The following is a 24074-nucleotide window of genomic DNA, read 5'->3' as shown; positions in this document are numbered from 1 at the left end:
TGTTTTGTTTTGCTTTGTTTTTTAATATGTAATAGCATTTGGGCTTTAGTTTTAAGTTTGCAATTGAGTTAAGCTTTAATCTGAGTAAACTTTTTATTAACGTTGTTTTATAAACTTTCATTTAAATCCATCAACAGTATTACATAATTTGCATATGAGTTCCATGTAATTTACGAAGCCAGACCAGGTCGGCTGTTTTATTTTTAGTACATATGTATATGTATATGTATATGGCAGCGTATTGTTAAGCATATCAATACATAATTTCATCAATTTTCGATTTCCATTTTAAACGCGAATGGAGTTCAACTTTTGAGGAGAGCGTGATGTTTTTTGGCTAGCAATTAGGGTAAGTTATATATGTATATGATGATGATAGGTTAGCTGAAAATTTAGCCTATAACACATTTGCAGGACATATTCGGTTTGTAAAAGCAATTCAAAGCGCGTCGCCTACTTATAGTATATGCTTTAAAAAGGGTATCAATATCAATTAAATATACACAGTACATAAGTTGCAAGTGTTTACATATAAGTGTAATATACTTTTAATAGGTTTGCGTTTAAAAATAATGATTCGTAAATTATTTGATTTACGTTTATAGCTTGAGACACAAAGTTGTGTGTGTGTGTGTGTTTACAACAAAGTAAACAAAAAATAAATACATACAATTGTAGTTGTTGTTGTTGTGTTGTTAAAAAAAAGTGTAATAAATAATATCGGGGTTTTTGTATAATACACACTCACACTCGTACACTCGCTCGCGCACACAAACAAACTTTCAGCCTCACGCACAAAAACAAACACACACACGAATACTCAGACAAACAGGACTGCCATTTAGTCTGGCAGCATATGTACAAAACTAACGGGAAACATGCCACGCCTCGTCGGATGACCTTCAATGATGCCCTCCATCCAATTCTCATCATCGGTGCGCTCATTGAGCACAATCAAGATTTCACCCTGCTTAAACTCCAGCTCATCATCGTTGTCCGCAACGCAATCGTACAGAGCTTCACAGCGACGCTGTCCATTCTAAAAGATTGAATGTGATTAAAGGAGCTTCTTGTGTTAGTCACGTTGCTTACATAGTGTAATTTGCCCACGGAGCCGACGCCACTTGCATTCTTCACCGGGTTATCGGGCGAAGAGTTAAGCCTATCATTATCGCTAGACGAGATATTCGATTCAGCAGAATGATCCAGGCCGCCGCCAGAGGAGTCCATATCCGTATGCCAGGACTCGTAATCGGTGAAATTGGCGGATTGATTGATGAGCTAAGAAGCATACACACTAATTAGTTTAATCCGTACAATATATGCATATTATGTTTGAGTTAGTGGAACATATATTAAGAAAACACACAGAACACACAAAATTTTTGGAGTTTTAGAGAGTATGCGCGCATGGAGTTAGAAGAGCTCTAGAGAAAATGCACACGGCACATTTAGTAAAAAAACAAAAGAAATAAAATATATATAAACATATATATATATAGATAGTAAGTGAACAGGAAGAACAAAACAACAACAAGAACGGCAAAATCTGTTTGATTTGTTTTGGGTTTGATTTGATTTGGATTGGATTGGATTGTCTCTGCCATTTACCGTTTCCTCGCTGGAATGCTCTAATCTCAATAAGTTTTGTTGTTTGCGCTGAAATTTGTTGGAATTACAGGAGAAATACACAGGATACATTGAAAACGAAAGTTCTCATCAACTACGCGCGCGCTCCTTGGATTCAAACTGAACCTGCAGGATGCAAAGAACTTACCTTGCGTGGCGGCGCAATGGGACCTTCATCCATGGAGCTGATGCTTTCGTTGGACTGACCATTTGGTATCTCGCGCTCTGCTGTGTGTTAAGTATAAATATATGTAATCAAATTTGTAATAACGAGTTTGAATTCACTTGCCTGCAGGCGGACCGGGCGGCGGTATTTTGGGTCTCATCAGCGCCGATTTGTCCACATGCTTCAGAGTAGGCAACTCGCCGGTGGGCGGCAGCACAAGCTTGGCACCCGCCAGATGAATATTGCGATTCAGAGACTCGCCACTTGGTGAACGCTTATGCCCAAAGGTAGTCATGGGCATCAGGCTGCTGTTACTGCCATTGCCACCGCCACCGCCACCGACACTGCCACTGCCTCCGCCACCGCCCGCTCCATTACCGCCGCCTGTTATCCTCGGTGAGTTCTCTACGCTGCGCATGTGCGGCAATGTGCCATACGCTACGTCCATTGACTGATTCTTGTGATTGATGGCGCGTATGTCGTTGGCATCCATGTTCTGCGAATGCCTGGGCGGATGCGGCAGTGTGCCATAGAATATACTTGTCGGAGTACCAGACAATGTGCCGGGCGGCGGTGCTGGGGCTGCGCGCTTCTTTAGCGAGTTCATGTTGGCCGTGGACGTAGATTTGCGTGCACCCGTCACATGCGCCAGCTCATTTTGCATGTTCAAGCTGTTGCGCGTTCCGCGAATGTTTTGACTACAAGCGGAGCTGGGACTAGACCCACCTCCACCGCCGCCGTTGCCGCTGTTGCTGCTGCTGCTGCCAACACCCAAATTGTTGCCACTGCCCAAATATTGGCCAACATTCGTATGCTGCTTGGGCGAGGTGCCCGCGGATTGCGTATAGCTGGGCAGCGTAAATTGCCGGCTCGGACAATTGGCAATTGGACTAGAACTGGACTGTATGGAATCGCAAGTGGAGGAGCGTGAGCGCAACACTGGCGAGTCGCCACCAGCAAAGCTGGGTGGACGTGAGCGGGACTTCTGAAAAGTAATATATGCAAATATTTGTGGAGTAAATAATATAAATTAATCAGATCAATTAGACTAAAAAGAAGGTATACACTTACACGCTCGTCGATGACAGTTTCATCATCGCTAAAATCCGTGGAACCATCCTCGTTGGGCAGATTCCAATCGGTATTGATGTGATCGAAGGCGCTTTTCTCCCGTTTTATGGCACATTCAATCTGTGGATCAAAAAAGATACAGTATGAACGCAAGCCAAACAATTATAATGGGCATCTGCTTACCAGCTCCTTGCAGCTGTTGTGACCCATTTCTTTGGCAATGTCCAGCGCTGTTTTGTTCTGTGAGTTTCTGAGCTCATAGTCAGCGCCGGAGCGCAAAAGCAATTTCATGCACTCGCGACGATCGTGCAGTGCGCATAGATGCAGCGGCGTATTCTTGCCGGTCACATCTAGCAGACCGGGCGGATTGGTGGCCTTGTTCAAGCCCTTGAGCGGCATATTCTGTATGAGAAAATCAACGATGTGCAGCGTTGAGCCGCCCTCGCGCAGCACAGCCAAGTGAAGGGCTGTTTCGCCCGCATCGGAGCTGGGCAAACAGCAGGTGAGATCGGCGCCCTCGGCCCAAACCTGAAGCAGTTGACTCATATCGGCATTGACGATCGCCTGCTCCAGATCGCAGCGCAGATCATTGTCATCGGCACAGGTGCGCATAACATAACGCTTGGCCACATATTTGGCGCGAATGAAATCGTATCGCTCCTCCCTGTTAAATAAATGTGAATTATCATAAAATTAAACGAACAAGACATTGTTTAACTTACATGCTGCTCTCATGGTTGAGTTTACCCCGGCCCAATTTGGCCTCCATGATGTCATTCAATGTGCTGTTGCCCATGGCGCGCGCTATCAAAAGATTCGCCGTAGTTAGATTGTCCAGCGTAAGGCTTTGTATGCGCGAATGATGCACGCCCAGATCGCGATGCACACCCGAGCACTGAATGCAGACGAGTATGCCAAAGTTCAAGCTAATCCAGGTGACATCGTTGCGTGAGCCACAATCGCAGCATCTGTCGTTGCCCGGCAACAGTTGTACATAGCGAATCACTGTCTTTTGCAGCTCCACCAGGCTGGGACTCATCTGGGGATTGGCATGCTGAAAGGCCTTGGTCAGAGCCTTCTCCTTGCAGTTGACCAGCACCGCCATCCAGGCCTTCTGATCCGTTTCGTCTTCCGCTTGAAAGTGATACGGTCGATTGTCTAAAACAGGCAATAGGCGCATTAAATGCGAACTATTTGTGGTTGTGATCTGAATTACTTACAGCTGATTAAATCGAAGCCGCGCTTGTCATCTGGCACCGGTTTGATCTGACATGTGAGCAGATTGACTCGCGTCGGCGGCTTCGATTCATCCGCATGGAAAATGTCCAAGAAGCCATCGCTGGTGACACGACAACGACGCTTTTGCCACACACGTCGCACCTTGCCCTCGCTCTTCTTGAGCAGATGACCCTGACGCGTCACGCCGTGATGCTTGTCGCCCTGCAGCTGGTGCAGCGAGTAGCCGGCACCCGCACCACCGCCGCTTCGATTCTCCGAGGCCGGCACATTGTCGCAACGCTCAAAATCTGGTGTGCTGCGCAACAATGTTCGCAAATCCAATAGGCTGCGCCTGTCCTCGTCCTGCTTCAGTTTGATCACATGCAGCTTGTCGCTCAGATCGCCGATGTACGTGCCAAAGTGTTCGATCGTTTGCAAGCCATCTTTAAAGTAACTGCAATGCCAATGACTCGAGTTATATAAAGGCGTACACAATAAACAGTAAACAAATGCAAATGGCCACTAGACCCAATTAGCATGCGGCTCAGGCTCAGCTTGTTGCTGCCAGCTTAGCTTAGCCTGGCCCAAAACGAAAAACAAAAAAAAAACTCACTTATTCAGCGCGTGATAATACTCGATGAAGTGCTGCAGCAGCTCAATGCCAGTTTTTGTTTTGATCTCTTTGTACTTGAGCAGATACTCGCAGGTCTGCAGCTGATAGAGGCGTCGCTCCTTTTCCATTTCATCAGCGACAACGGCAGCATCGATCTCTGTACGCACCATGCCCGCCTCCTTGGCCTGCGCCTTTTTCTCTTTCTCGATTTTGATAAACTTGGCTTCGTAGTCTTTGGCCGCCTTATCGAAGGGCCGTTTCATATCGCCCTTAACGCCACGCAGCTCGCTCTTTAGCATCGAATCCACCGGAAACATCACAATGTTGTTGATGTTTTGCATCTGGCATTGAAAGTGGGACAACAAGATAAGTTCAGGGTTAGTCAAAGTAAATCAAAGGCCCCATTTTCTTAAGTATTCTATATCTGCTTAGTAATGAATAAAATCGCAGCGTTGCCACCTTGTTGTGATATCATTTTAATCAGCTAGTTAAACTATCATGAACTTTGCAATGAACTTGAAAAGAGTGGTCGATAAATATGAATATTTCTCTTGATTTCTCACTATATCATGAAGTTGAGAAAACTGTCCTAAAAACTCTATATATTTATATATATTTTATTTTATTTATAAAATGTTCTATTGTCTATTCTAAATCTATAAATATTAATAATCAGCAAGAAAGCAAGCTTTAAAGTTTTATATAAAACAGATTTCTTTTTTATCGTTATATTGTTATTTCTCTAGCCTATGCTTGAATAGGTATTTCTTCCACTTACCAGCGTTTTCATCAGCGCACTGAGCTCTTTGGTGACCACAGAGAACTTGAGAAATGCGGCGCCAATATCGGGCTCATCCTGATCAATGACCTTGCCGCCCAGACGCTCCAGTGCGCGCACCATGAACATTTCATTGTCCACATGAGCTAGATATATGAAAAACGAATTGTATATTAATTAGTATAAATTAATAATTAGTTCCACTTACTATTGCCAGAGTTGTGTATGGCTTTGACGGCCTTCTTTAGCTTGGTAAGGCCCTCGCGATCGAACTCCAGACGCTGCAACGACGAAACAATACACAAATAATTGATTATCTTATCTGGGCTGTTATATATTTAAACATGAACAAGATAATTTTCCCCAAAATGTGTCTTGTTCAATTTCAAGCATCAATTAATAATACGATGCATTTTCTAAGAGGTTTCTACTTTTAACCCCTTCACACAAACTCATGCATCTCCATGACTTGTTTAACCTCTTGACTTTTCAATTAATATTAATTCATTTCATTGAATTAGAGACGCTCGCAATCAGAGTCTGTTCTACGAAATTTAAATAAGTCTAACAAATTTTTAAGCCCAAGAAAACGCTTATTATTAAATGCTGCCCAAGTGAGCAATTGTGGATAAGAAAACCAAGTACATATACATGTATATATATAATAAAGTTTCTTTATAGATATTTTGCAATATTATCAATGATTGCAATGTTTTAGACGTCACAAGAAATAATAATAATAAAAATACAGACTATAATTATAAAATAAGTATAAAGTTAATTATATCTGCCTTCTGTAACATTTTTCAACATTACGTAGTCGGGCGACGCCGGTTAATTTCGACTAGTTTATATATAGAGTTAAAGTACCTTTACCACAAAATTGTAAAAAAGTACAAATATTGAAGAATCGAAAAATCAATGATTAGATAAATGCTCCAGATAGTATATTTATTAGCTTATACATTAATTTCGAAACTCAGAAAAACAGCAAAACAATTGACGTTTGTAATTTGATAGTTTAGGAATTCGACATATAACAGCTAAAACAGTGCGATAAGTGCAGACTGCGAAGATGTTTAAGGCGTGCTAATAAAGATTAGTCATGTGTTCATAAACATTTGCAGTTAAGTTTATGGCAAATATTTGGAACGCAAATTGCTTAGAACAATAACAAATTAAGTTGGTCAACCCGACAACTGGTTTCCGTTTCTCTTTCTAGCGACCAAGTGGCATTTTTTTTTTTTTCCTTTTCTATTCTCAATTTTTTTTTTTTTTTTGTATTCTTCTGTTATTCCGTTGTGTCTTGATAACAAAAGACGAAGTTCGTTAGACGCCTGGTCAGGTTACTTTTTAGCCGAAACCGCATTTTATTTATATTATTATTATTATACAAATACGAATTGTGTATAAGCTGCACTGTAAATAATAGCCTTATTGTGTGCGAGGATTTAATACTTATTTCATATAGACCAATCACATAAAGGTAAACTCTATATGTATTACAGCAAAATTCTATTCTTGGCTGTGCCAAAACACAGACAAAAAGGTGTGTCTCTTTCGGGTTTATTTATTGATTTGCCCGTTTTTTTTTTTGGGTCGAACTGTGAAACCCATCAGTGTAATTAAATATTAAACATTTAATTCGCTGTCAAACATTCGTCCGGAACAAACAAAATCAGGGCGCGCTCTCAGGTGACGTGTCTTGAAAGACATTGGGGCTAATTTAGTGCACAGTGGTACAAAATCTGTAAAACAATTTCATTTCATAAAAAGCTTTGGGGGATTCTGTAAATTCCACGAAAATGCTATTCATTAGAGTTAATCTATTCAGTTTAATGGCTAAGCAAACGCGAATTACGTTTAATTGTATTCATTTATTACAATTGCGCCAGCTTAAAGCTTTAGGCTAGCTTAATGGATCATTTTACACGAGCTTTTATTCAACATGAAGCTTTTAAGCTCAAATTAAAATGAGCTGAAAATGTGAGCAAAGACCACGGTGCTGCGGCTGACTGCAATGGCTAATTTTAGCAAAGGAATTGGAGCGCAGAGATTTCGTCGAGAAATGTTTTAGGGAACAGCCAAAGCATAGGCGATTCTTATGCGTAATCAAATGTGAACGCGCACGTTCTGATAAGCTTCGATCGCGGGAATGCAACAGCTTTAAGCTAAATATGCGACACATATGCCGACGTCTGCTTTATCATTCGCCTTTCCGCCCGCACTTGCCCTTATCACAGCCTGAACTGCTGCAAACGCATAACAATGTGTATGTGTGTGTTCGTGTGTGTGTGTGTGTGTTTTTTATGGGGAGTAACAGCAGCTGCAATGACTAAAAATAAAGTATTGCGTTGTCGAGTGGCTACGCCGAAAGCGGCAAGTGGGTGGAGGGTTGGAATTCAACGGGCCAGCTGCATTGATTTGAGAATGTGCACTTTCATTATTTATGACTTTTAATGTAGGGAGAAGACAAAACCACCTGCAATTGCCGCCGCCGACGACGTCATCGTAGAACAAATGCAAATTGTATGGCAGCAAATGGAGCGAACGAGGGCGGGGGGAGGGGGGGGACAGGTTGTGAGGTTTAAGTTGGCGCAACGCCAATTTAATGCAATACCTATTTGTTTTAATTTTTGCTTTCCATGGGCCCCACTGTGAAAGTACATAATAAACAATTTTTTTTGTGGGGGAGAGTACATAAGACAGCACAGTATATGCAGTAAATGTGTGTGCATGCAATTTATAGCGCTGGATCATTGATTAGCTACCTTGAACTTATGTGAGCGGCTGAGCGAGAGAGAGAGAGAGAGAGAGTGCGCGAGTTAATGCTTACCTCTTCCAATATGCTAATCGTTTGACGGCAATCCGGCATGCGGGACGCAAAGGTGGAGGTGGTGGGCGAATTGTAATCATCGCGCGTCTCCTCCACGAACTCAGAGATGCCAATTAATGCTGGCGGCATTTTTATATTGTTGTTGCTTTATTTGCTTCTGGGCACACTTTTTGTATCTGTTATTTTTTTTTGGTTTTCTCACACTTGAAAACAGCACAACGGGCGCAGGCGAACTTCAAGGACACCCAGGCAACAACAACAACAACAAAACGAGAAATGTCGACTGCAAGGCAAAGCAGAAATACGACGCGGACACGAATGTGTTTTGTGTGCCGTTTTTGAATTGTAGCAGCAGACGGCACAGCTGCTGCTGCTGCGGGCAACAATAAAGGATCACACAACGAGGCAACAGGAATAAACAGGATAACAACGACAACGTTTACGATGCCTTCTCTTCGTGTTTGGTGTGCGTCCCCGCGTGTATGTGTTTGTTTGTGCGTGAGATACGTTTGTATTGGTATTGGTGTAGGCACGTACGTCTGTATGAGAGCAACTATTGCTCTCTTCCTTCTGCAGCAATTTTCACGTTACTCCTTTTAATATTGTACACTTTCACACACGCTGCCGTTGCACATTTGATTTACGCACACATTTTTTTGTTGTTTGCCGTACAATTTTTTAGGCGCGCCACCTGATCGCCTCATCTTGCAGCAAAATTCGAGTCGCAGTCGCAGTCGAAGCGCAATTAATGTTACAGTAGTAGAGAAATGCGCCGCGCATATTTACACACAACAACTGTTTGTCACATTGCTAACACTCATCAATTATTGTTAACAATTGGGCATAGTTAGTGGCGATTTTTAAATTTAGTTACGACGAGCCCGGGCCGGAGTAAAATTATATATTATTAATATTGCAATTTTTTGCTGCTCTGCTGGCGTCGTCGTCTTCGCGTACAATGTAGCAGTGTTGTCCATACTTTATGTTCAGGAAAGTACTAAATATGCCTGAAATATACAAATCGTACAGCCAGCACAGTGGCTATGAGTTTAAGGGCTGGACACTCAGAAAGCTGTTGAACAACGCTGGTTCTCAAATGCATATATCCCAAAGAAGTGTTTTTATAAGGCCAAGCATTTTTATTAATTATTTGCTTATTTACATAAATACTGCCTTAATAGTTTCTAACACATACAGTAACTTTATATAAATATATAGATTGTAGCCGATATTTTCGTGCACTCGTATAGCAAGAACGAAACGCTGCATACCTGCCCTGAACTGGCTAAATAGAACTGAAGAAAAATAGTTCAATTATCCAGTTCCGCGAACTCGTTTGTGTTCACTCAGTACTGAACAAGCGAGCACTGCAATATATTTCCTTTTTGCTTCTGAAACATACATATATATTTTATACATTAATAATAACAAATGGCTGGTAAACGGCAAGCTACATCGAATCTGAACCACGATAACTGGGATCAAGAGGATGAGCCAGAGGAGCGCGGCACATTCCGAACGGCGCCGCCGGAAGAACTAAAAGCACGCGTTATCAAGAAGGCAACAAGGCGCAAGGCGGCTATCGGCTCGGCAGACGCCGACGATGCCGGCGAGAGTCCCAGCAGAAGTGTATTTAGCGGCTTTTCAGGTGCGTTCAAGTTATTCAAAGTGGGTTTGTTTCATTGATAACACTTGTTGGTGTTTAGGTTTTGGCAAGCCTGCAGCAGCCGCAGCCACCGGCACTCCGTTTGCATTCCTGTCCAACTTGCCGGCTGCGGCTGCAACTGCTGCAAAGTTCGCTGAGAGCTCCCCAAAGCCAAGCACGAGCATCAGCACCGCCAAGGATGATGCAGCAATAACACCACCACCAGCCAAACGTTTAACAGTTGAAGCAAATATCAAGAATGATTTAACGAGCAACTCCCTGTCCAGCAGCAGCCCCAGCACAACTCGAGCAGTCGCAACCACTTCCATTTTTGGCAATACAACAGCTAACGAACCAACAACAATGTTTCCCAAGACACCCGTCTCGATGTTCAAGTCGGCGGTGCCCGCAGAGAAGGCAACAGCGGGCAATGCAATCACCGCCTCATTGGAATATCGCGATAATGTGGCTGAATTGAACATGGCCGTGATGAAATTCCTGCAAGAGCATATGGACAAGAATCCCTATTGTTTACTGAGCCCAGTATTCGACAGCTACGACAAGTATGCAAAGGAGTTGCGGCAGAAGGATGAAGCCAAAAGTAATGCCACGTCAAGCCTGACAAAGACGCCTTCGCCAACAACAAAATCAGAAACAACAACCGCAATCACAACAACCGCAGTTGTAGCACCAACAACAAAAACAACAACAGCAGCAGCAGCAGTAACATCGAAACCACCAGCAATAACGCCAGCAGCAGCGGCATTTGCAACGAACGCACCTGCTACTGGCTTCTTCTTTGGCAAACCCACCACAACGACTGCCACCGGGACAACTTTACCGTCCTTGTCCTTTGGCAAAAAGCCAAATTGCACAATTACCAGTGGCGGCACCACAACCACTGTGACAGCGCCGCTCTTTTCCTTTGGCAATATACAAAAGCCAAGTACCACACCAACCAAGTCTGAGGCAACGTCCAGCACAGCTTCGCCGGCCAGCATTTTCAGTTTTGGTGTCAAACCGGCAACAACGGCTGCGAGCAACAAAACGGATTCACCCAAGCAGGGCTTTTTCTTTGGCGGCCAAGAAGCAGCTGCGGCTGCTGCCGCCACCTCGCCGCCAAAAACGAACGGTTTCAGTTTCGGCTTGAAGTCGGATGATAAGCCATCCACATCGGTCTTTACCGGTTTCGGTAAGCCTCCCGGCGAGACAAAATTGCCAGCACCCAGCACCGGATTCTCCTTTACAAGTGGCGCAACGCCATTTACCTTTGGCAATGTGAAGCCGCCGACAGCCAGCGAAAGTGCTGAAACCAATGCAGATAACGAAGACGAGGATAGGCCGCCGGTAGTTGAATTCAACAAGGTAAAACTTTACACTTTCAGGTAGTTAACGAGCTAGCTTAACCGGGGTCAATCCCTTTTTTTGTTTTGTTGACACCATTCAGGTCGTTGAGGACGATGCCATATTCTCGAAACGCTGCAAGGTGTTTGTGAAAAAGGATAAGGACTTTGTTGATCGCGGCGTGGGCACGTTGTATTTGAAGCCCGTTAAGGATTCGGAGAAAACACAGATGCTGGTGCGTGCCGATACCAATCTGGGCAATATACTGGTCAATCTGATACTAACCGATGGCCTGCCATGCCAGCGCATGGGCAAAAACAATGTCATGATGGTGTGCATACCCACGCCAGACGAGCCCAAGGCATTGTCCATGCTGTTGCGCGTAAAGACCGGCGAAGAGGCCGACGAGCTATTGGAGCAAATTAAAAAGCATACAGTCTGAAACATTCACTAGATGAGGGAATTCAAACTCACGTACACATTTATGTTATTTGATCGTTTACATAAACAAACTATGAAAATATTAAACGCATGGAAATGTAAGGAAAAACAATAAACTCTTGTTAATCCACAGAGGCCACAATTACCTTAGCATCGATTAGCTCTCTGAAGTTAACAGTTAAAACGCGCGACGAAGCGTCCGAGTCATCCAAGCAGCTAGAATATTGGTGCAGTATGTGACGTAGACCGTTTGGACATGCTGTAATTATTTGAATTCAAAAACGGCTGTCTTAAGGCTTTATTCAAGTTACATACCGATTACGTCAATGGTCATGGATCTCGTGCGGCGATTGATATAGCTACAGGTGCCCGCTATGTAATTGGTGTTGGCGGCAGGCTGTTGTGCGCCCTTTGATTTGGCCAGCTTAAATATGACAGTTTCGCCCACATTCGGTAGACTCGTTAGGGGCGCCGCATTCTTCAGCATGTCTGCAATAATGTCCAATGTATCATCCTTTTTCACAGGCACTGGCTGTACATCCGAGTCTGAGTCGTCTACATTCGTATCATCCAGCACCATAACATCGTCCTCAGAGTCCGAGTCCAGTAAGCTCTGTGTTGGCTCCTCGGCAATCGAGTTATCCTGCAGCTCTGGGCTATCTTGCTTTATCTGTGCGCGTTCTGGACTAAGCTGGGGCGGAGTAGCTGGCTTTGTTTCCGCTTGTACTATTTCTTCTTGTTCTACTTCATCTGCTTCTACAATTTCGGCTGATATGGCTGGTTCCAACGGTTCAAACTCCACTTGCTCAATTGCCTTTGGTGCGACCAGCGCCATGCTTAGCTTTGTTGCAGGGATTACAATTTCTTCTATGATTTTAATGGGCTCTGATTTGCGTGGCAGCTTTAAAACGCGCCCCGCATTACAGTCCAGCTCCATCAGCAGGCTACGAAATTCAACTTCCTGCACCACCGGCTCAACCCGATAGCTCGCCTCCACGGCCGTGATATCTGCTGGTTCGTTTTCCCCCTCTTCATCATCTTTGTATATTATGTGATTATTAGAGATATTTTGCTTCCTAATACTACTGAGATTCTTTGATTGATTTGGCGTGCTCGGCGCAGTAACGGTGACTGCCGATTTATTGTACTCTATACAGCTGATCTCTGGCGCTTGTGGATCCTCTTCACATGATTCAATCGAGCGCTTGGACTTATTTCCCTTAACACTTTTCTCACTATTCCCATTTGTGTTTTCTATTTGTACTGCGGGTTCCCCAAATGTTGTTTCATCTTTTTTAACATTTTTGCACTTCGAGCGCTTGGGTAGATTTGGCGTGGAGCTTATTAATTCTTTTTCCGATTCCACCGATCGATTTTTTCGCTTTTTACTAGTTTCGGCAAAGCACGAGGGGTCCTCTACCCCATCCCTAGAACCTTTGCTGGACACGTCGAGCTGAAAGGCTTTTAGCGACTGCGCTGATTTGATTACTTTGATGGACTCCTTTGGTGGCACATAGCATCCATCGTGGGTTAACAAGCTTATGTCCTTCTATAAGATTTATTTATTAAAATAAATATATAAATTCCAATAGACAGCAACTGCAACGGAACATACCAAGTAGAACAGCTTCTGGATGTGATCTTGTAATTCCTTAACATTCTCCCATGTGACATCAACCAAAACCAAGGAGCAGCTGCGTGCATCGCTGAAGAAGTTGGATAGATCCACTTTTATAGGAAAATTGTGCATCCTAAAATTGTTGTATATAGGTTTAAAAGAGCGTACAAACAGGCGTGTGTACACACTGGTCTATCAGTGACATATCGATAAGAAATATTTATCGAGTACCAATTACTTCAATATACCTGTAGCAAATACATACCTCTTTTGCTCGTTATTCAGTTGTTTCAGGGCCTGAACTTCACTTCCCCAATCACTTCCAGTACATTCCATTACAATCGCAATTAATGAAACATCAAAGTCAGAAGGACTTACTTGAATTAGTGAGAGGCGCGTAGAACGGCATTATTCGATAAAAGTATCGAGCGATAAATAGAGTCTAATTGAATGAGACTAGGAGACTAGACATTATTTATGTTATATTACTACAATTTGAACTTTTGTTTATTTAAGAGCTATGTACAGGGTAGCAACTAGTCGAGTACATGCGTGTATCGTGCGTTTTTACTTGCTTAAAGCATCGATATATTTAACATCCCTCGCAGCGAGCCCTATCTACTTCTTGTATACTACTCCAACGAAAACGAAAACAAATAGTTTCTTATCACATTGAATTTAAGTTTAGTCATCCGAATATCTACCACGGCTAATTATGTGATATATACACAAAAATCGCAACCCAAAGACTCGCGCGCGAATTCCGAAAATATGAGTAACGGCGAGAATAAGACAAAATCACGAAGCCAAAACCAAGGCCAAGGTGCTGCTGATGGCAATGCGAGTGGGAGTCAAGCAGCGCCAACGGCCATCGGGTCCACAGAGCGGAATCGACCCAGTACTGCAGCTAGCCAGGGAATGCTAGCTGCCGGCAGCACGGAACAGAGTATGTACATATATTTTGGATACCACAACCCAACTGGAAGATTGGCACATTGCCCAATTGCCATTTACTAATTCCTGGCTTTAACCCATCCAGGCAGTGCAACAACAACCGCCTCGAAGGAGAAGCGCAGCTGGTTCCATTCGCTGACCAGACGCAAGAAGTCGGATTCAGCGCTGGCCAGCTCGAGCTCAACAGTTGCCGCCGGCGCGCATTCAGTGCAGCTGCAAAACAACAACAACGAGCCGATCGCTGGGTCCACAGAGGCTAGCTCCAGCACGGCGGCATCCGTTAGCAACAGCAGCAGCCTCGGCGGCGCTCTGCGCAAGCGTAAGGATAAGAAGAACATGTTCTCGCGTATACGCAAGAAGATGGGGCTGGGCCTGAACGCCCTGCGCAATTGGCACTCCATGGGCGATGATTGCGATTGCGATGGCGGCACCACAGATGCCATGTACGAGTTTCTTGCACCGCCCATACGCGTGGAGCCCTCATTGCCATTTACGCATGACTACAAGCGTTTCATACGAAAAAAATGGATGGAGCGACAGGATGCGCCAAACGAGGTCATGTACAAGGCCTGCCTGGAAATGCTCAAGTATGTATAAGCGTGTTACAACAATGACTCATTTACCTGATGACGAATTGTCTTTCTTTCTTTTGTTGCAGTCAAGTTTGGTACTGGGGCGAGATTTCACGTCGCGATTCCCAGCGCCAGCTGAGCGATAAGCCCACCGGCTCGTTTTTGGTACGGGATTCGGAAACGAGCGGCTCACAATTTACGCTCAGCTTTCGCATTGTGAACGTCACGCTGCATTATCGTCTGGAGTATCGTGATGAGTTCTGGCATTTTGAGGAATTGAAATACGAGTCGATTGTGGATATGATTAAGGATATTCTGCATCGCTGCACAAACGATAATTTCGTGTGCTTTGTCAAGGTGCCAAACGAAATGCAGCCCCCATTTCCAGTGATACTCAAGTATCCATTAAGTCGTTACTTAAACATGCCCAAGCTGCAGGATCTGTGCCGGCGTGTGCTGCAGAGCCAAATGACCGTCGCTGAGCTGGCCCAGCTGCCAGTGCCAGCCCAAATGTTGGAGTATCTGTCCGTTGAGCGTGAATTGGTATTCCAAAGCTAGGCGCATGGCCAGTGCCTGGTATTAGCTTTAAATCCTAGTGAAGAGCACAGTCTAAGAAACCAAAGAGGTTAAGAGGCAGCTACACAGTTAACGGCACTGCCAGAAGTTATATTATATATATATAAATATATATCTATATACTATAGATTGAATTGGAATTGCTCGATCCGGATCTTAATCTTGAGAGCAAACACACACACACACACTTACAGGCCATAGCAAAAGCGACGAGTGTTTCAATGCATTTGTACACACACACACACACACTCACACACAGAATTGAACACGCACAAACGAAAAATTGATACTATATAGTATATACATATATATGTGCATATTTATATATATGCATGTTTTTAATCTATAACTGTAATAAGTATATTTGTATTCATATATACTTAAATATAGAATACACATATGTTATTGGCCAAAATTAGTCTATTATCTCGTTTTCCATTGGTCTTGGTCAAAGTCTGTACACCTAATTGATATTAATACTAATTTGTATTACATATACAATATGTATGTGAAGCTCCCAAAAAAAAAAAAAAAACTAAGTATTCGTATACATAAACTCAAGATATTTGTGTTGTATATATGTATATATATATACATGATGCATTTGATTCCTAATGTCAAACTAACTTTTGCTATTATACTAAATATACGTATATAGATCACTTAAACTGGGCAGCAAATGTTTAACTATTGTTACAACGTGTATTGACTTTTTTTTTTAACACAAACAGTATGTATAATTTATGTTTGAATATATTTTAACGAAATAAAATTAAATTAAATATGCGTGTGCCTATAATTAACTGAGCTCATCCAAATCCAAGCTATCCTCGCTGCTACTATTTACGTCCAGTATTTCCTGCGTTTGGCATTCCGACTCCTCGTCCGGTCGCTCCATATGCGCGTATATGCGATAGGCCTTAAACTGACCCACTTTTTGGCCATTGACGTAGTTGAAGCTATAGTAACAGGTGCGACATAGATATGAGGGATCATGCAATTGCCTGCGAGACTGCTCCACAATGAAATGATAGCCACGCAGTCCGCACATGTAGCAGGCACGTCTATTGAAGGTGTTGAAGGAGCGCAAAAATGGATATAGACTGCGATCGAGATATTTGCTGTGAGGTCTTAATACTTCCACCTGGGAGAAGACAAACAAGTGCTCGCAGTTGCCATGATGTAGATATTGCATTGGTGCACCCAAACTAACAGTAAGATCTATGAAACGTGTTGCCTCCATGGATGCCACCTTAAACTCTTCATCCTGTACACCCTGTGCGGTGCGTGCCCAATTGAGCACCGTTTGTGAGTAGTCACAATTGTTGGGGTTGCGTGTATCATTGTAGAATGCACCATTTATAAAGAAGTAGCCGGGATTTGTCTCCAGCACGGGCAGAGGAGCTTCGGGCTCCTTGCTAATATCCACGAATCGCTTGCCATTACATATGCAGGAGATTTTGTCGCGCAGCTCGCTCAGATAATTACTGCCCAGGCAGATGAACTCTTCGGCAAAAACGGGTCGCTCCAGTTTAAAGCCACGATGTGCCGCACGCGGAGGCCTATAAAACCGCACTGTTAGCTCCAGCTCAAATTGTTCAAGCGTCCACAACATGGACAAATCGCCATTGCCAGATGATTCGGCAATCAGCCGGTGACTATATTGTGTTCGCGTAAAGGGATTCCGTCGAGATTTGGCCTTATGCTCGTTTATGGCTGTGTATGTCTTTGGCACATATTGATCCATTTGTGGCTTTGTCACGTTGGGACGTTGTATTTCGGCGCCTGGTTCGAAGGGGTTGACCACGTTGTCGTCCGGTGCGCTAAGCAACGCCAAAGAGCAGCTGGCTGCCACATCCGGCGAAACGGGTGGTTTGGGCACAAAATAGAAGGGGTCATTGTTTAACGGTTTCTCAGCTGGATTGGCTAATTTCTGCGAATATTCTTCAAGAAATTGACGGAGATTTATAGATGGTTGTGGTGGCTCGAGCACGTTTTCCATATTGCTGCAAGAAATATAACAACGATTATTGACAGGAAGATTTCCTTTGCAGTAGAGATGGACGCGTGTTAGACACGATTATGCCTTGGCACAAGTTCCATCACTAATAAAAACATACCTGAGAGGGGGCGGTGATTTGTTAGTCGTCAGCAAATAGTTCTATTGCTTCCTTGTAGGTTATATTAAGCTTTAGGGTTTGTGGCTTTGTTTCAGCTTGCTGGGGTTCCTCTTCTGGTTTAATATCTTGTGGCAGACCCTCGATGTAAACCCGTTCGAAACTGATGACTTTATCGGATTTATTCACGTATTTATATTGCTGTCGGCAAACTGGCTCATAAAGTGGATCTCCGAATACGCTGTTGGTGTCTTTCTCGAAAAATACATTGGTGCCCATTGCCATATCATACGAGCCTGCAAGAGTCCAAATGTTAATAGTCATATTCAGTTTGCTGTTATCCATATGCTGCACCTTTGAAAATGTTGCCATTGATCTCGGCCATGGGCGTGTCGCTCTCAATGGCAATTATACGGATGGCAGCATCCTCGTGCTTCAGTTGATGCGGTGCCAGATGGTTTTTAAAGTCAGCATACACCAAATATTCGGTTTCTTCGTATTCCGAGTCAGAATCGCTCATGGTAATAGAAGCTGAGTACAAATATGTCAATCTAATGCAGACTATCTGTAATCGATAACTGGCAAGCTAAACGATAATTTCACAGTATCGTCTCTAAAACCGAGGCGAATATATTTTCGCTGCGTTTTTTTGCGTTGACAAAATTTGTTTCTGTGAAAAAAGTGTCGGACTGTTGTAAATACAGGAATATTAGTAAAATTTGCTGCTGCTGTTAGTGCCCGAAAGTGTGAAGTAGAATAAATCAAAAAACAGCTCAAGCGCAAATTATCAAAATCAATATTAAGACACACTTTCGTTAGTTGGTAGCGTGTAGATTATCATTAGACAGCGGCCATTTTGAGCGAACGCAGAAACGTCAGCAGCAGCGCCTTGCCTTGTATTTTGACGTAAGTGCTAGTAAAATAATAACTCAAAGCGCGTGTAAATGTGTACTCTCATTAATATATGGCGCATATAATTTGCAAAGCATTTATTGATGATTAATGTGCAAAAATTAGCGCCAAATTAAGACACGTACATTTTTATCAGACCCACCTCTCTTTGAGCATGCCTCATTAATCGAATTTTTGGCGTGCTCTTCTTTCATCAAACACGTTCTCTTTATAGTGAATCACGATAACGATAAGTACCGCAGTGCCGCAGTAAGCTTTTACGCGACAAAAGTTAAGCTTAGTAAACATAAACAAAAAACACCAAAGTTCAAAACAGTCAAACGACAAATCAATAAAAGCAATATAATGGCCGATGAAGATATTACTTTAAACGAGGATCAGCTCTTGGAGTCGCTGGAGGAGACAAACGGCGAACAGGAGACTGAAATTGTGACTGAAACAGAGGTAAGTGTGAGATGCCAAATCAAACCAGTTTCCATTTCGCCTTGAATGCAAAAGCACACTGAAATTCGCGAAAAAAGCTTTTTTATGCGCAAAGCTCGCAGCCACAAAGCGGCAGCCATTTTCGAAGCGTCGTCTCTCAATCACAATTCCAGTCGGCTTAAACAACGCATTCTGGGCATAACTTTGCATAACTTTATAATAATAAATAAATAACCCAAAATTTTCAAATTTAAATTGATTACCAAAGGAGGAGGGCAGCATGCAGATTGATCCCGAGCTGGAGGCCATTAAGGCACGCGTCAAAGAGATGGAGGAGGAGGCTGAAAAAATAAAGCAAATGCAATCAGAGGTAGACAAACAAATGGCAGGCGGTTCAACAACCGGTTTGGCCGCGGTGCCGCTTTCACTTGAAGAGAAACAGGAGATTGACACAAGGTCTGTGTATGTGGGCAATGTGGACTATGGTGCATCTGCCGAGGAGCTGGAGGCGCATTTTCATGGTTGCGGCACCATAAATCGTGTTACCATACTATGCAATAAGGCTGACGGACATCCCAAGGGTTTTGCCTACATTGAGTTTGGCTCCAAGGAATACGTGGAAACGGCACTGGCCATGAACGAAACCCTCTTCCGAGGACGTCAAATAAAGGTGCATCCAATTAATGTCCCATAATCCAATGTCCAAGTGAACTAACTCTTCATGTTTTCCCACATGCAGGTCATGTCGAAGCGTACCAACCGACCGGGACTCTCCACAACAAATCGATTCGCGCGTGGCAGCTTCCGCGGCCGAGGAGCACGCGTGTCCCGTGCCTGCTGTCACTCGACTTTCCGTGGCGCTCGACGCGCAATGTAAGACAGCTAGCATAGATTTGCAATTCCCGTTGGTGCTTGGCTAATACCGGTCTGTCTTTCGTTTCAGAAGAGGTTACCGCGGCCGCGCCAATTATTATGCGCCGTATTGATTATTGTGTTCTTAATTTTATAGTAAGGTAAGTTGACTGAAACAAAACCATAAATAGTCTGCGGGCATATGCCTTGTGAGATACATTTGATATTTAACATAGCGTATGCCCATTGTGCAAAGCCCATTTGTATATAATCCGTCCGCTTCCATTGCCAAAGTGCAGTAAAAAACCCAATTTGTATCGGTTTAAAACCGTTCGCCTGTGATTTAGTTTAAACTCACGTCTAATGCACACGGACGCCTTTGCTATAAAAGCTTCATGGGGTATACGAGAGAGCCGGTGCACATAGAGAAAGTCCACTAATACTTTTAACTAATACACTTTGTCAACAACAATCCGCACTTTTGGCCATGTGCCCTTTCCGTCTGTCTATATATCCAAAACCAAGAACGGGGCACTTCAATAACAGCTATTTAATTTTATTTTTAACACATTTCTTTAATCCAATCAATATTTGATTTCAGATTTTTTTAATATATAATTTCAAAAAACATTTTATTGCCAAAACTTCTTTGCTAATAAATACAAAAATAAAAAAGAATGCAAGAGTACGCCAACAAAAAAATATATGCATAGAAATAATATTTAAAAAAAAATCAACTGCACCAACGAAAAAAATTTCTTAAAAAAGGCGCAAAAAAGATGAAACCAATAAAATGAAAATCAACAAGGAAAAGATTTAAAAAAAAAACGTACTTGGCTATAATGTTTTTTGAAGCACCCAACACCACAAACACCCCCTTATCACACTTTTTAATTTTTCAAAATAAAAAAAAAAATAATAATAATAATTATATATATTTATATATATAAACTGCAAAACGTAAAAAAACAAAAGATGAGAAACAGTTGGTAAAAAATATATGTATAAAAAAGATGACAAACAAAAGCAGCATAAAAAATAAAACAAAGAAAAGAAGTTCTAAAGATGGCAAAAATAAAAGAGGATAAAAAGATATATAAAAAAAATTTTGAAAAAAGAACAGACAAGGAAAAGATGAAAACACCACAAAATAAAAAAAAATAAATATATATACATATATATAATAAAAAAGAAAAGAAATCCCAAGATAATTTTAAAATCTTGTTCATGTATTCGAAAAAATTAACATATATACATAATAGTATACAAGAAAATTGATAATATCGAAAAGATGAAGAAATATAAACGAATTAAACAACTTTTCTATGCCTTTCCTTTGGGTGGGACAAGGTTGGGAGAGAGAGAGAGAGCGCGCGAGAGAAAGAGAGAGAGGGAGCTGGCGGCGAGGCAACAATTGAATTCCGAGTTCCCGGCATTATTTATGGTTTGCATAACTAAGCATTATATAATATATATATAAAACAACTATATAGCATGTGTTTCCCAAACAGAAAATTCAAAATAAAATAAACTTGGCATTAACGCACGCTATTATACGGGTTTTATTTCAATTAAACAAAGTGCAGGAATCCAAAAAATTAATGCAACACTCAAATGCTGATACTCGATTGCTCGACGGGATGCCAGATGGACAACGCTTAGTTCTTCTTCTGGATGGCAGCCTGTACCAGTGGCAGGTTCTTGCTCAGGAAACACTTGAAGCCGCGATAGGCCCAGGCGTTGGGTGTCGACTTCTGTTCATTCTTGTCGGCGCACTTCTCGATGTCAGCCTTCAGGAGGGTCTTGTCCTCACGTCCCTGGCCCAGCTGGGCGACCAGGTTGTCAACCTTGAAGCCCTTGGTATCCTCGAACAGATCGAATTTGTTGAAAATGCATTTGATATAGTTGCGCGTGATCTCATCGTCGGGATACTCGAAGGTCTTGTATTTGGCAACCAGCGCCTCGGTCACCTTGTTGGACTCGGCGCACTCCTTGCGCACCTTCTGCAGATCCTCGGCGGTGCGGACCTTGTACTCGCCAGCGGAGGCCTGCACAACGTGTTTAGGATTAGAAAGTAACCAAATGCTGGCTCCAGGCTATCGAGCCACACTTACCAGGCCAATCAAGGCGCACAGGAGAATGGCAACGGCGTTCTTCATAATTGCAGGATTAGTTTTTTTTTTTTTTTTAGTTTATATTGAAATCAGGCAACTTGCTTTGCTGTGTATGGCACCGGAGTGAAAACTAATGACTGACTACCGTGGTGCTCTGGCTTTTATACTTTTCATTTGGGGGCATGCGTCGGCCGGAGCCGACGCGAGTCTCGGCCAGACAGGGGCGGGCGGGGGCCGCACATCGGCTTCAATTGAGTCGCCGTTTTGTTCGCTACGTGCAATTTAAATTTGATATGGAAAATTTAACTCGCCTTTAAAGTCGTACTTTTATTTTTATTTTTTTTTAAGTACTTAACTAAGGCACAGATTAATTTAAGTTATTTGTTTTTTTGATTCTGGCACATATGTAAATATATTTTACAGCATTCTCTGTAAAGCACTCGGAATCGTAATTTTTTTGTTATTGCGCTTGGAATAAATTGTCCATTCGCTTGACCTTTGCCATGCCATCATTGTAATCAGCCAAATCTGCGGCTATCTCAACGAGGAGCACCAGTATCTCAGTCTGAAGAGCTGGATAATCAAAAAATCGTGTCCTTTCAATAGGTAAAAACATGTTTATGTGAACAATTAAAATCTTTATGTAAACAATTTCATTTTTAGCCAGTTCTGAACCCAGCTCTGATCCAGGAAAGCCACGAAAAACACGACAACTAACTGAGCTGTTCATGGATCTACAACAGGCACCAAAAAGGTTCTTGTGACAAATAACAGATGGGCTGCCATTAGAGTTTGCTGTTCCGGCACAATTAGATCGTGCAACATCTCCAGCTCTTGTTCCTGGCAAATTACCATGGTCTTGGTTTCTCTGGCTACCATAACATTCCGGTCAGCTTGTTCCTTAAGAGAGTCCTCCTGCTTTCACGATCCGAATCTTAGCTGTGCATCTTAGAAGTGATCCGAGCAAGCGAATATTTTTGTGGGTCTACCCGCCTTGTCGAGCCTATGTACATTAAGACTATGACTTGAAATAATTTTAACTAGAACCATATACAATTAAAGTGCTATACGACATGTGTTTGGATTTTTAAAAACAAAATTCCACTTTCGCTTAGCTGATAATAGAAAGTGAGCTAAACACATTTACAACCCAGATATCAGTTTAGCTATATGTTCGGAAATCCTTCTATTGTATATAGAGACACTTAAATCAAGCATAAGCTGAGCTTAAGTTTGTAGAGCAAGGATTTGAAGTGGATCTCTAACTGATGTTACTCGCAGCAGGACAGGGGCAGAGGAAGTTTCCATATGTCTCTTCATTTTCAGCTGCGCCTCTGATAATGTACGCCTATTAGTGGGCACTTAAGCCGTAGCACTCCCTAGTCTGTGCCGCTTTGTATGCTGATGAAGATGATCATGAACATGATGATGATGATGATCATGATGCTGCTGCTGCAGCTTGGTTGGCTGGGCTACTGTGATTTAAATGAGCATTAATTGAATTGGCAAAAATTACGTTGACAAATACATGCCCTCATGTCTCTGGTGAGCGTACATTTGATTTGATTGTGCGGCTCGGCTGTTTGTCCATAATCGCAGATTTCTACTCGAATGTTCTCATATTTATTTATGCATGCTAGACGACAAAGGCGACAAGCCCCAACAATTGTATCTATGTACAAACACATTTGAAAATTTTCCACTGCAACTTGAGTTCATGTTCTATTCGACAAATTGTCGCCTGTTCTCTGTTATTGTTGGTGTGGCTACAGTCAAATTAGAAGTCCATCCAGATGAGATTCAGTCTGCAAAACGATTTAAGCCGAAGTGGTTTGAACCAGCAACCTTCCACCGAAACCGGAAAATATATAAAACTCAACGTGGGGCTTAAAAGTTTGTAGGCCTAACAATATTTGTTGTTTCTGGAATATAAATATAAAATTAAATAATTTATATAAAAAAGTAGCAAAACAATCTTGAACTGGATTCACAAACTTTCATAATAAAAAACATAGTTTTATACCATTTACATATATGGATTTATAAAGTTTGTCTTCAAGCATTTAATTTTTTATTGAAACATTATATATTCGTGTTTTCTTTTCTTTTAATATATATTCTTTTGGGGCTAAGCAGCGTTTATTATTATATATTTAAGCATTTGTTTAAGCCCAGCATAAACTAAATCATAAGCA

General features: G+C 42.4%; 8 protein-coding genes across 13 annotated transcripts; 3 read left to right on the top strand and 5 right to left on the bottom strand.

The window, feature by feature from the left end:
* Window positions 1-68: 68 nt before the first annotated feature.
* Asap (ArfGAP domain of ASAP) lies at window positions 69-9284 on the bottom strand. Of its 5 annotated transcripts, none has more exons than XM_032436580.2 (13): window positions 8312-9284; window positions 5684-5756; window positions 5476-5621; window positions 4698-5038; window positions 4087-4538; window positions 3589-4024; window positions 3050-3530; window positions 2867-2986; window positions 1919-2780; window positions 1778-1857; window positions 1612-1659; window positions 1093-1281; window positions 69-1039 (listed from the first exon to the last, which is right to left on the bottom strand). In XM_032436580.2, the coding sequence occupies exons 1-13, from the start codon at window positions 8438-8440 to the stop codon at window positions 842-844; spliced, it is 3555 nt and encodes a 1184-aa protein (XP_032292471.1). In that variant the 5' UTR covers window positions 8441-9284; the 3' UTR covers window positions 69-841. The 5 variants fall into 5 exon arrangements, with proteins under 5 accessions (XP_032292471.1, XP_015029212.1, XP_015029211.1 ...); XM_015173726.3 differs by having other exon boundaries at window positions 1919-2777; XM_015173725.3 differs by having other exon boundaries at window positions 1778-1854; window positions 8312-9283.
* A 367-nt stretch (window positions 9285-9651) lies between these two features.
* Window positions 9652-11875, top strand: Nup50 (nuclear pore complex protein Nup50). The gene is made up of 3 exons (XM_002050362.4): window positions 9652-9959; window positions 10018-11321; window positions 11404-11875. Exons 1-3 carry the CDS (start codon window positions 9743-9745, stop codon window positions 11740-11742), a joined length of 1860 nt encoding a protein of 619 aa, XP_002050398.2. The 5' UTR covers window positions 9652-9742; the 3' UTR covers window positions 11743-11875.
* Window positions 11747-13540, bottom strand: coil (coilin). The gene is made up of 3 exons (XM_002050363.4): window positions 13357-13540; window positions 12057-13290; window positions 11747-12000 (listed from the first exon to the last, which is right to left on the bottom strand). The coding sequence occupies exons 1-3, from the start codon at window positions 13489-13491 to the stop codon at window positions 11864-11866; spliced, it is 1506 nt and encodes a 501-aa protein (XP_002050399.2). The 5' UTR covers window positions 13492-13540; the 3' UTR covers window positions 11747-11863.
* A 398-nt stretch (window positions 13541-13938) lies between these two features.
* Socs44A (Suppressor of Cytokine Signaling at 44A) lies at window positions 13939-16246 on the top strand. Its single transcript, XM_002050364.4, has 3 exons — window positions 13939-14305; window positions 14399-14900; window positions 14972-16246. Exons 1-3 carry the CDS (start codon window positions 14131-14133, stop codon window positions 15441-15443), a joined length of 1149 nt encoding a protein of 382 aa, XP_002050400.1. The 5' UTR covers window positions 13939-14130; the 3' UTR covers window positions 15444-16246.
* On the bottom strand, window positions 16144-17463 carry Pbp49 (proximal sequence element A Pbp49). Its single transcript, XM_002050365.4, has one exon. It carries the CDS (start codon window positions 17461-17463, stop codon window positions 16261-16263), a length of 1203 nt encoding a protein of 400 aa, XP_002050401.1. The 3' UTR covers window positions 16144-16260.
* A 139-nt stretch (window positions 17464-17602) lies between these two features.
* Window positions 17603-18108, bottom strand: LOC6627251 (uncharacterized). Its single transcript, XM_002050366.4, has 2 exons — window positions 17933-18108; window positions 17603-17874 (listed from the first exon to the last, which is right to left on the bottom strand). Exons 1-2 carry the CDS (start codon window positions 18096-18098, stop codon window positions 17603-17605), a joined length of 438 nt encoding a protein of 145 aa, XP_002050402.1. The 5' UTR covers window positions 18099-18108.
* A 690-nt stretch (window positions 18109-18798) lies between these two features.
* Pabp2 (poly(A) binding protein nuclear 1) lies at window positions 18799-20569 on the top strand. Of its 2 annotated transcripts, none has more exons than XM_032436583.2 (5): window positions 18799-18934; window positions 19182-19583; window positions 19653-19786; window positions 19860-19926; window positions 20367-20569. In XM_032436583.2, the coding sequence occupies exons 1-4, from the start codon at window positions 18836-18838 to the stop codon at window positions 19897-19899; spliced, it is 675 nt and encodes a 224-aa protein (XP_032292474.1). In that variant the 5' UTR covers window positions 18799-18835; the 3' UTR covers window positions 19900-19926; window positions 20367-20569. The 2 variants fall into 2 exon arrangements, with proteins under 2 accessions (XP_032292474.1, XP_032292473.1); XM_032436582.2 differs by having other exon boundaries at window positions 19857-19926.
* Window positions 20570-21292: 723 nt separating this feature from the next.
* Window positions 21293-22033, bottom strand: Obp44a (Odorant-binding protein 44a). The gene is made up of 2 exons (XM_002050368.4): window positions 21880-22033; window positions 21293-21813 (listed from the first exon to the last, which is right to left on the bottom strand). Exons 1-2 carry the CDS (start codon window positions 21922-21924, stop codon window positions 21424-21426), a joined length of 435 nt encoding a protein of 144 aa, XP_002050404.1. The 5' UTR covers window positions 21925-22033; the 3' UTR covers window positions 21293-21423.
* Between the last annotated feature and the right edge of the window lie 2041 nt (window positions 22034-24074).

The sequence above is a fragment of the Drosophila virilis genome, chromosome 5 (assembly GCF_030788295.1).
Source record: "Drosophila virilis strain 15010-1051.87 chromosome 5, Dvir_AGI_RSII-ME, whole genome shotgun sequence".
Classification (NCBI taxonomy): Eukaryota; Metazoa; Arthropoda; class Insecta; order Diptera; family Drosophilidae; genus Drosophila; species Drosophila virilis.
Note: the sequence above shows the minus strand (reverse complement) of the source record. Positions and strands in the feature narration are given on the sequence as shown.

Excerpts from the sequence above, each read along its gene's own strand:
- Obp44a (XM_002050368.4), bottom strand. The coding sequence starts at position 21,924 with ATGAAGAACGCCGTTGCCATTCTCCTGTGCGCCTTGATTGGCCTG. Across the intron at positions 21,814-21,879 it reads TGTGCGCCTTGATTGGCCTG|GCCTCCGCTGGCGAGTACAA; the intron begins GTAAGTGTGGCT and ends CACGTTGTGCAG.
- Pabp2 (XM_032436582.2), top strand. The coding sequence starts at position 18,836 with ATGGCCGATGAAGATATTACTTTAAACGAGGATCAGCTCTTGGAGTCG. Across the intron at positions 19,584-19,652 it reads TCCGAGGACGTCAAATAAAG|GTCATGTCGAAGCGTACCAA; the intron begins GTGCATCCAATT and ends TCCCACATGCAG. Across the intron at positions 19,787-19,856 it reads CGTGGCGCTCGACGCGCAAT|AAGAGGTTACCGCGGCCGCG; the intron begins GTAAGACAGCTA and ends CTTTCGTTTCAG.
- Asap (XM_032436580.2), bottom strand. The coding sequence starts at position 8,440 with ATGCCGCCAGCATTAATTGGCATCTCTGAGTTCGTGGAGGAGACGCGC. Across the intron at positions 5,622-5,683 it reads CATACACAACTCTGGCAATA|CTCATGTGGACAATGAAATG; the intron begins GTAAGTGGAACT and ends TCATATATCTAG. Across the intron at positions 2,987-3,049 it reads ACAACAGCTGCAAGGAGCTG|ATTGAATGTGCCATAAAACG; the intron begins GTAAGCAGATGC and ends TTTGATCCACAG.
- Nup50 (XM_002050362.4), top strand. The coding sequence starts at position 9,743 with ATGGCTGGTAAACGGCAAGCTACATCGAATCTGAACCACGATAACTGG. Across the intron at positions 9,960-10,017 it reads TGTATTTAGCGGCTTTTCAG|GTTTTGGCAAGCCTGCAGCA; the intron begins GTGCGTTCAAGT and ends GTTGGTGTTTAG. Across the intron at positions 11,322-11,403 it reads CGGTAGTTGAATTCAACAAG|GTCGTTGAGGACGATGCCAT; the intron begins GTAAAACTTTAC and ends GACACCATTCAG.
- Socs44A (XM_002050364.4), top strand. The coding sequence starts at position 14,131 with ATGAGTAACGGCGAGAATAAGACAAAATCACGAAGCCAAAACCAAGGC. Across the intron at positions 14,306-14,398 it reads TGCCGGCAGCACGGAACAGA|GCAGTGCAACAACAACCGCC; the intron begins GTATGTACATAT and ends TAACCCATCCAG. Across the intron at positions 14,901-14,971 it reads GCCTGCCTGGAAATGCTCAA|TCAAGTTTGGTACTGGGGCG; the intron begins GTATGTATAAGC and ends CTTTTGTTGCAG.
- coil (XM_002050363.4), bottom strand. The coding sequence starts at position 13,491 with ATGCACAATTTTCCTATAAAAGTGGATCTATCCAACTTCTTCAGCGAT. Across the intron at positions 13,291-13,356 it reads TCCAGAAGCTGTTCTACTTG|AAGGACATAAGCTTGTTAAC; the intron begins GTATGTTCCGTT and ends TAAATCTTATAG. Across the intron at positions 12,001-12,056 it reads CATGACCATTGACGTAATCG|CATGTCCAAACGGTCTACGT; the intron begins GTATGTAACTTG and ends AAATAATTACAG.
- Pbp49 (XM_002050365.4), bottom strand. The coding sequence starts at position 17,463 with ATGGAAAACGTGCTCGAGCCACCACAACCATCTATAAATCTCCGTCAA.
- LOC6627251 (XM_002050366.4), bottom strand. The coding sequence starts at position 18,098 with ATGAGCGATTCTGACTCGGAATACGAAGAAACCGAATATTTGGTGTAT. Across the intron at positions 17,875-17,932 it reads CAATGGCAACATTTTCAAAG|GCTCGTATGATATGGCAATG; the intron begins GTGCAGCATATG and ends GGACTCTTGCAG.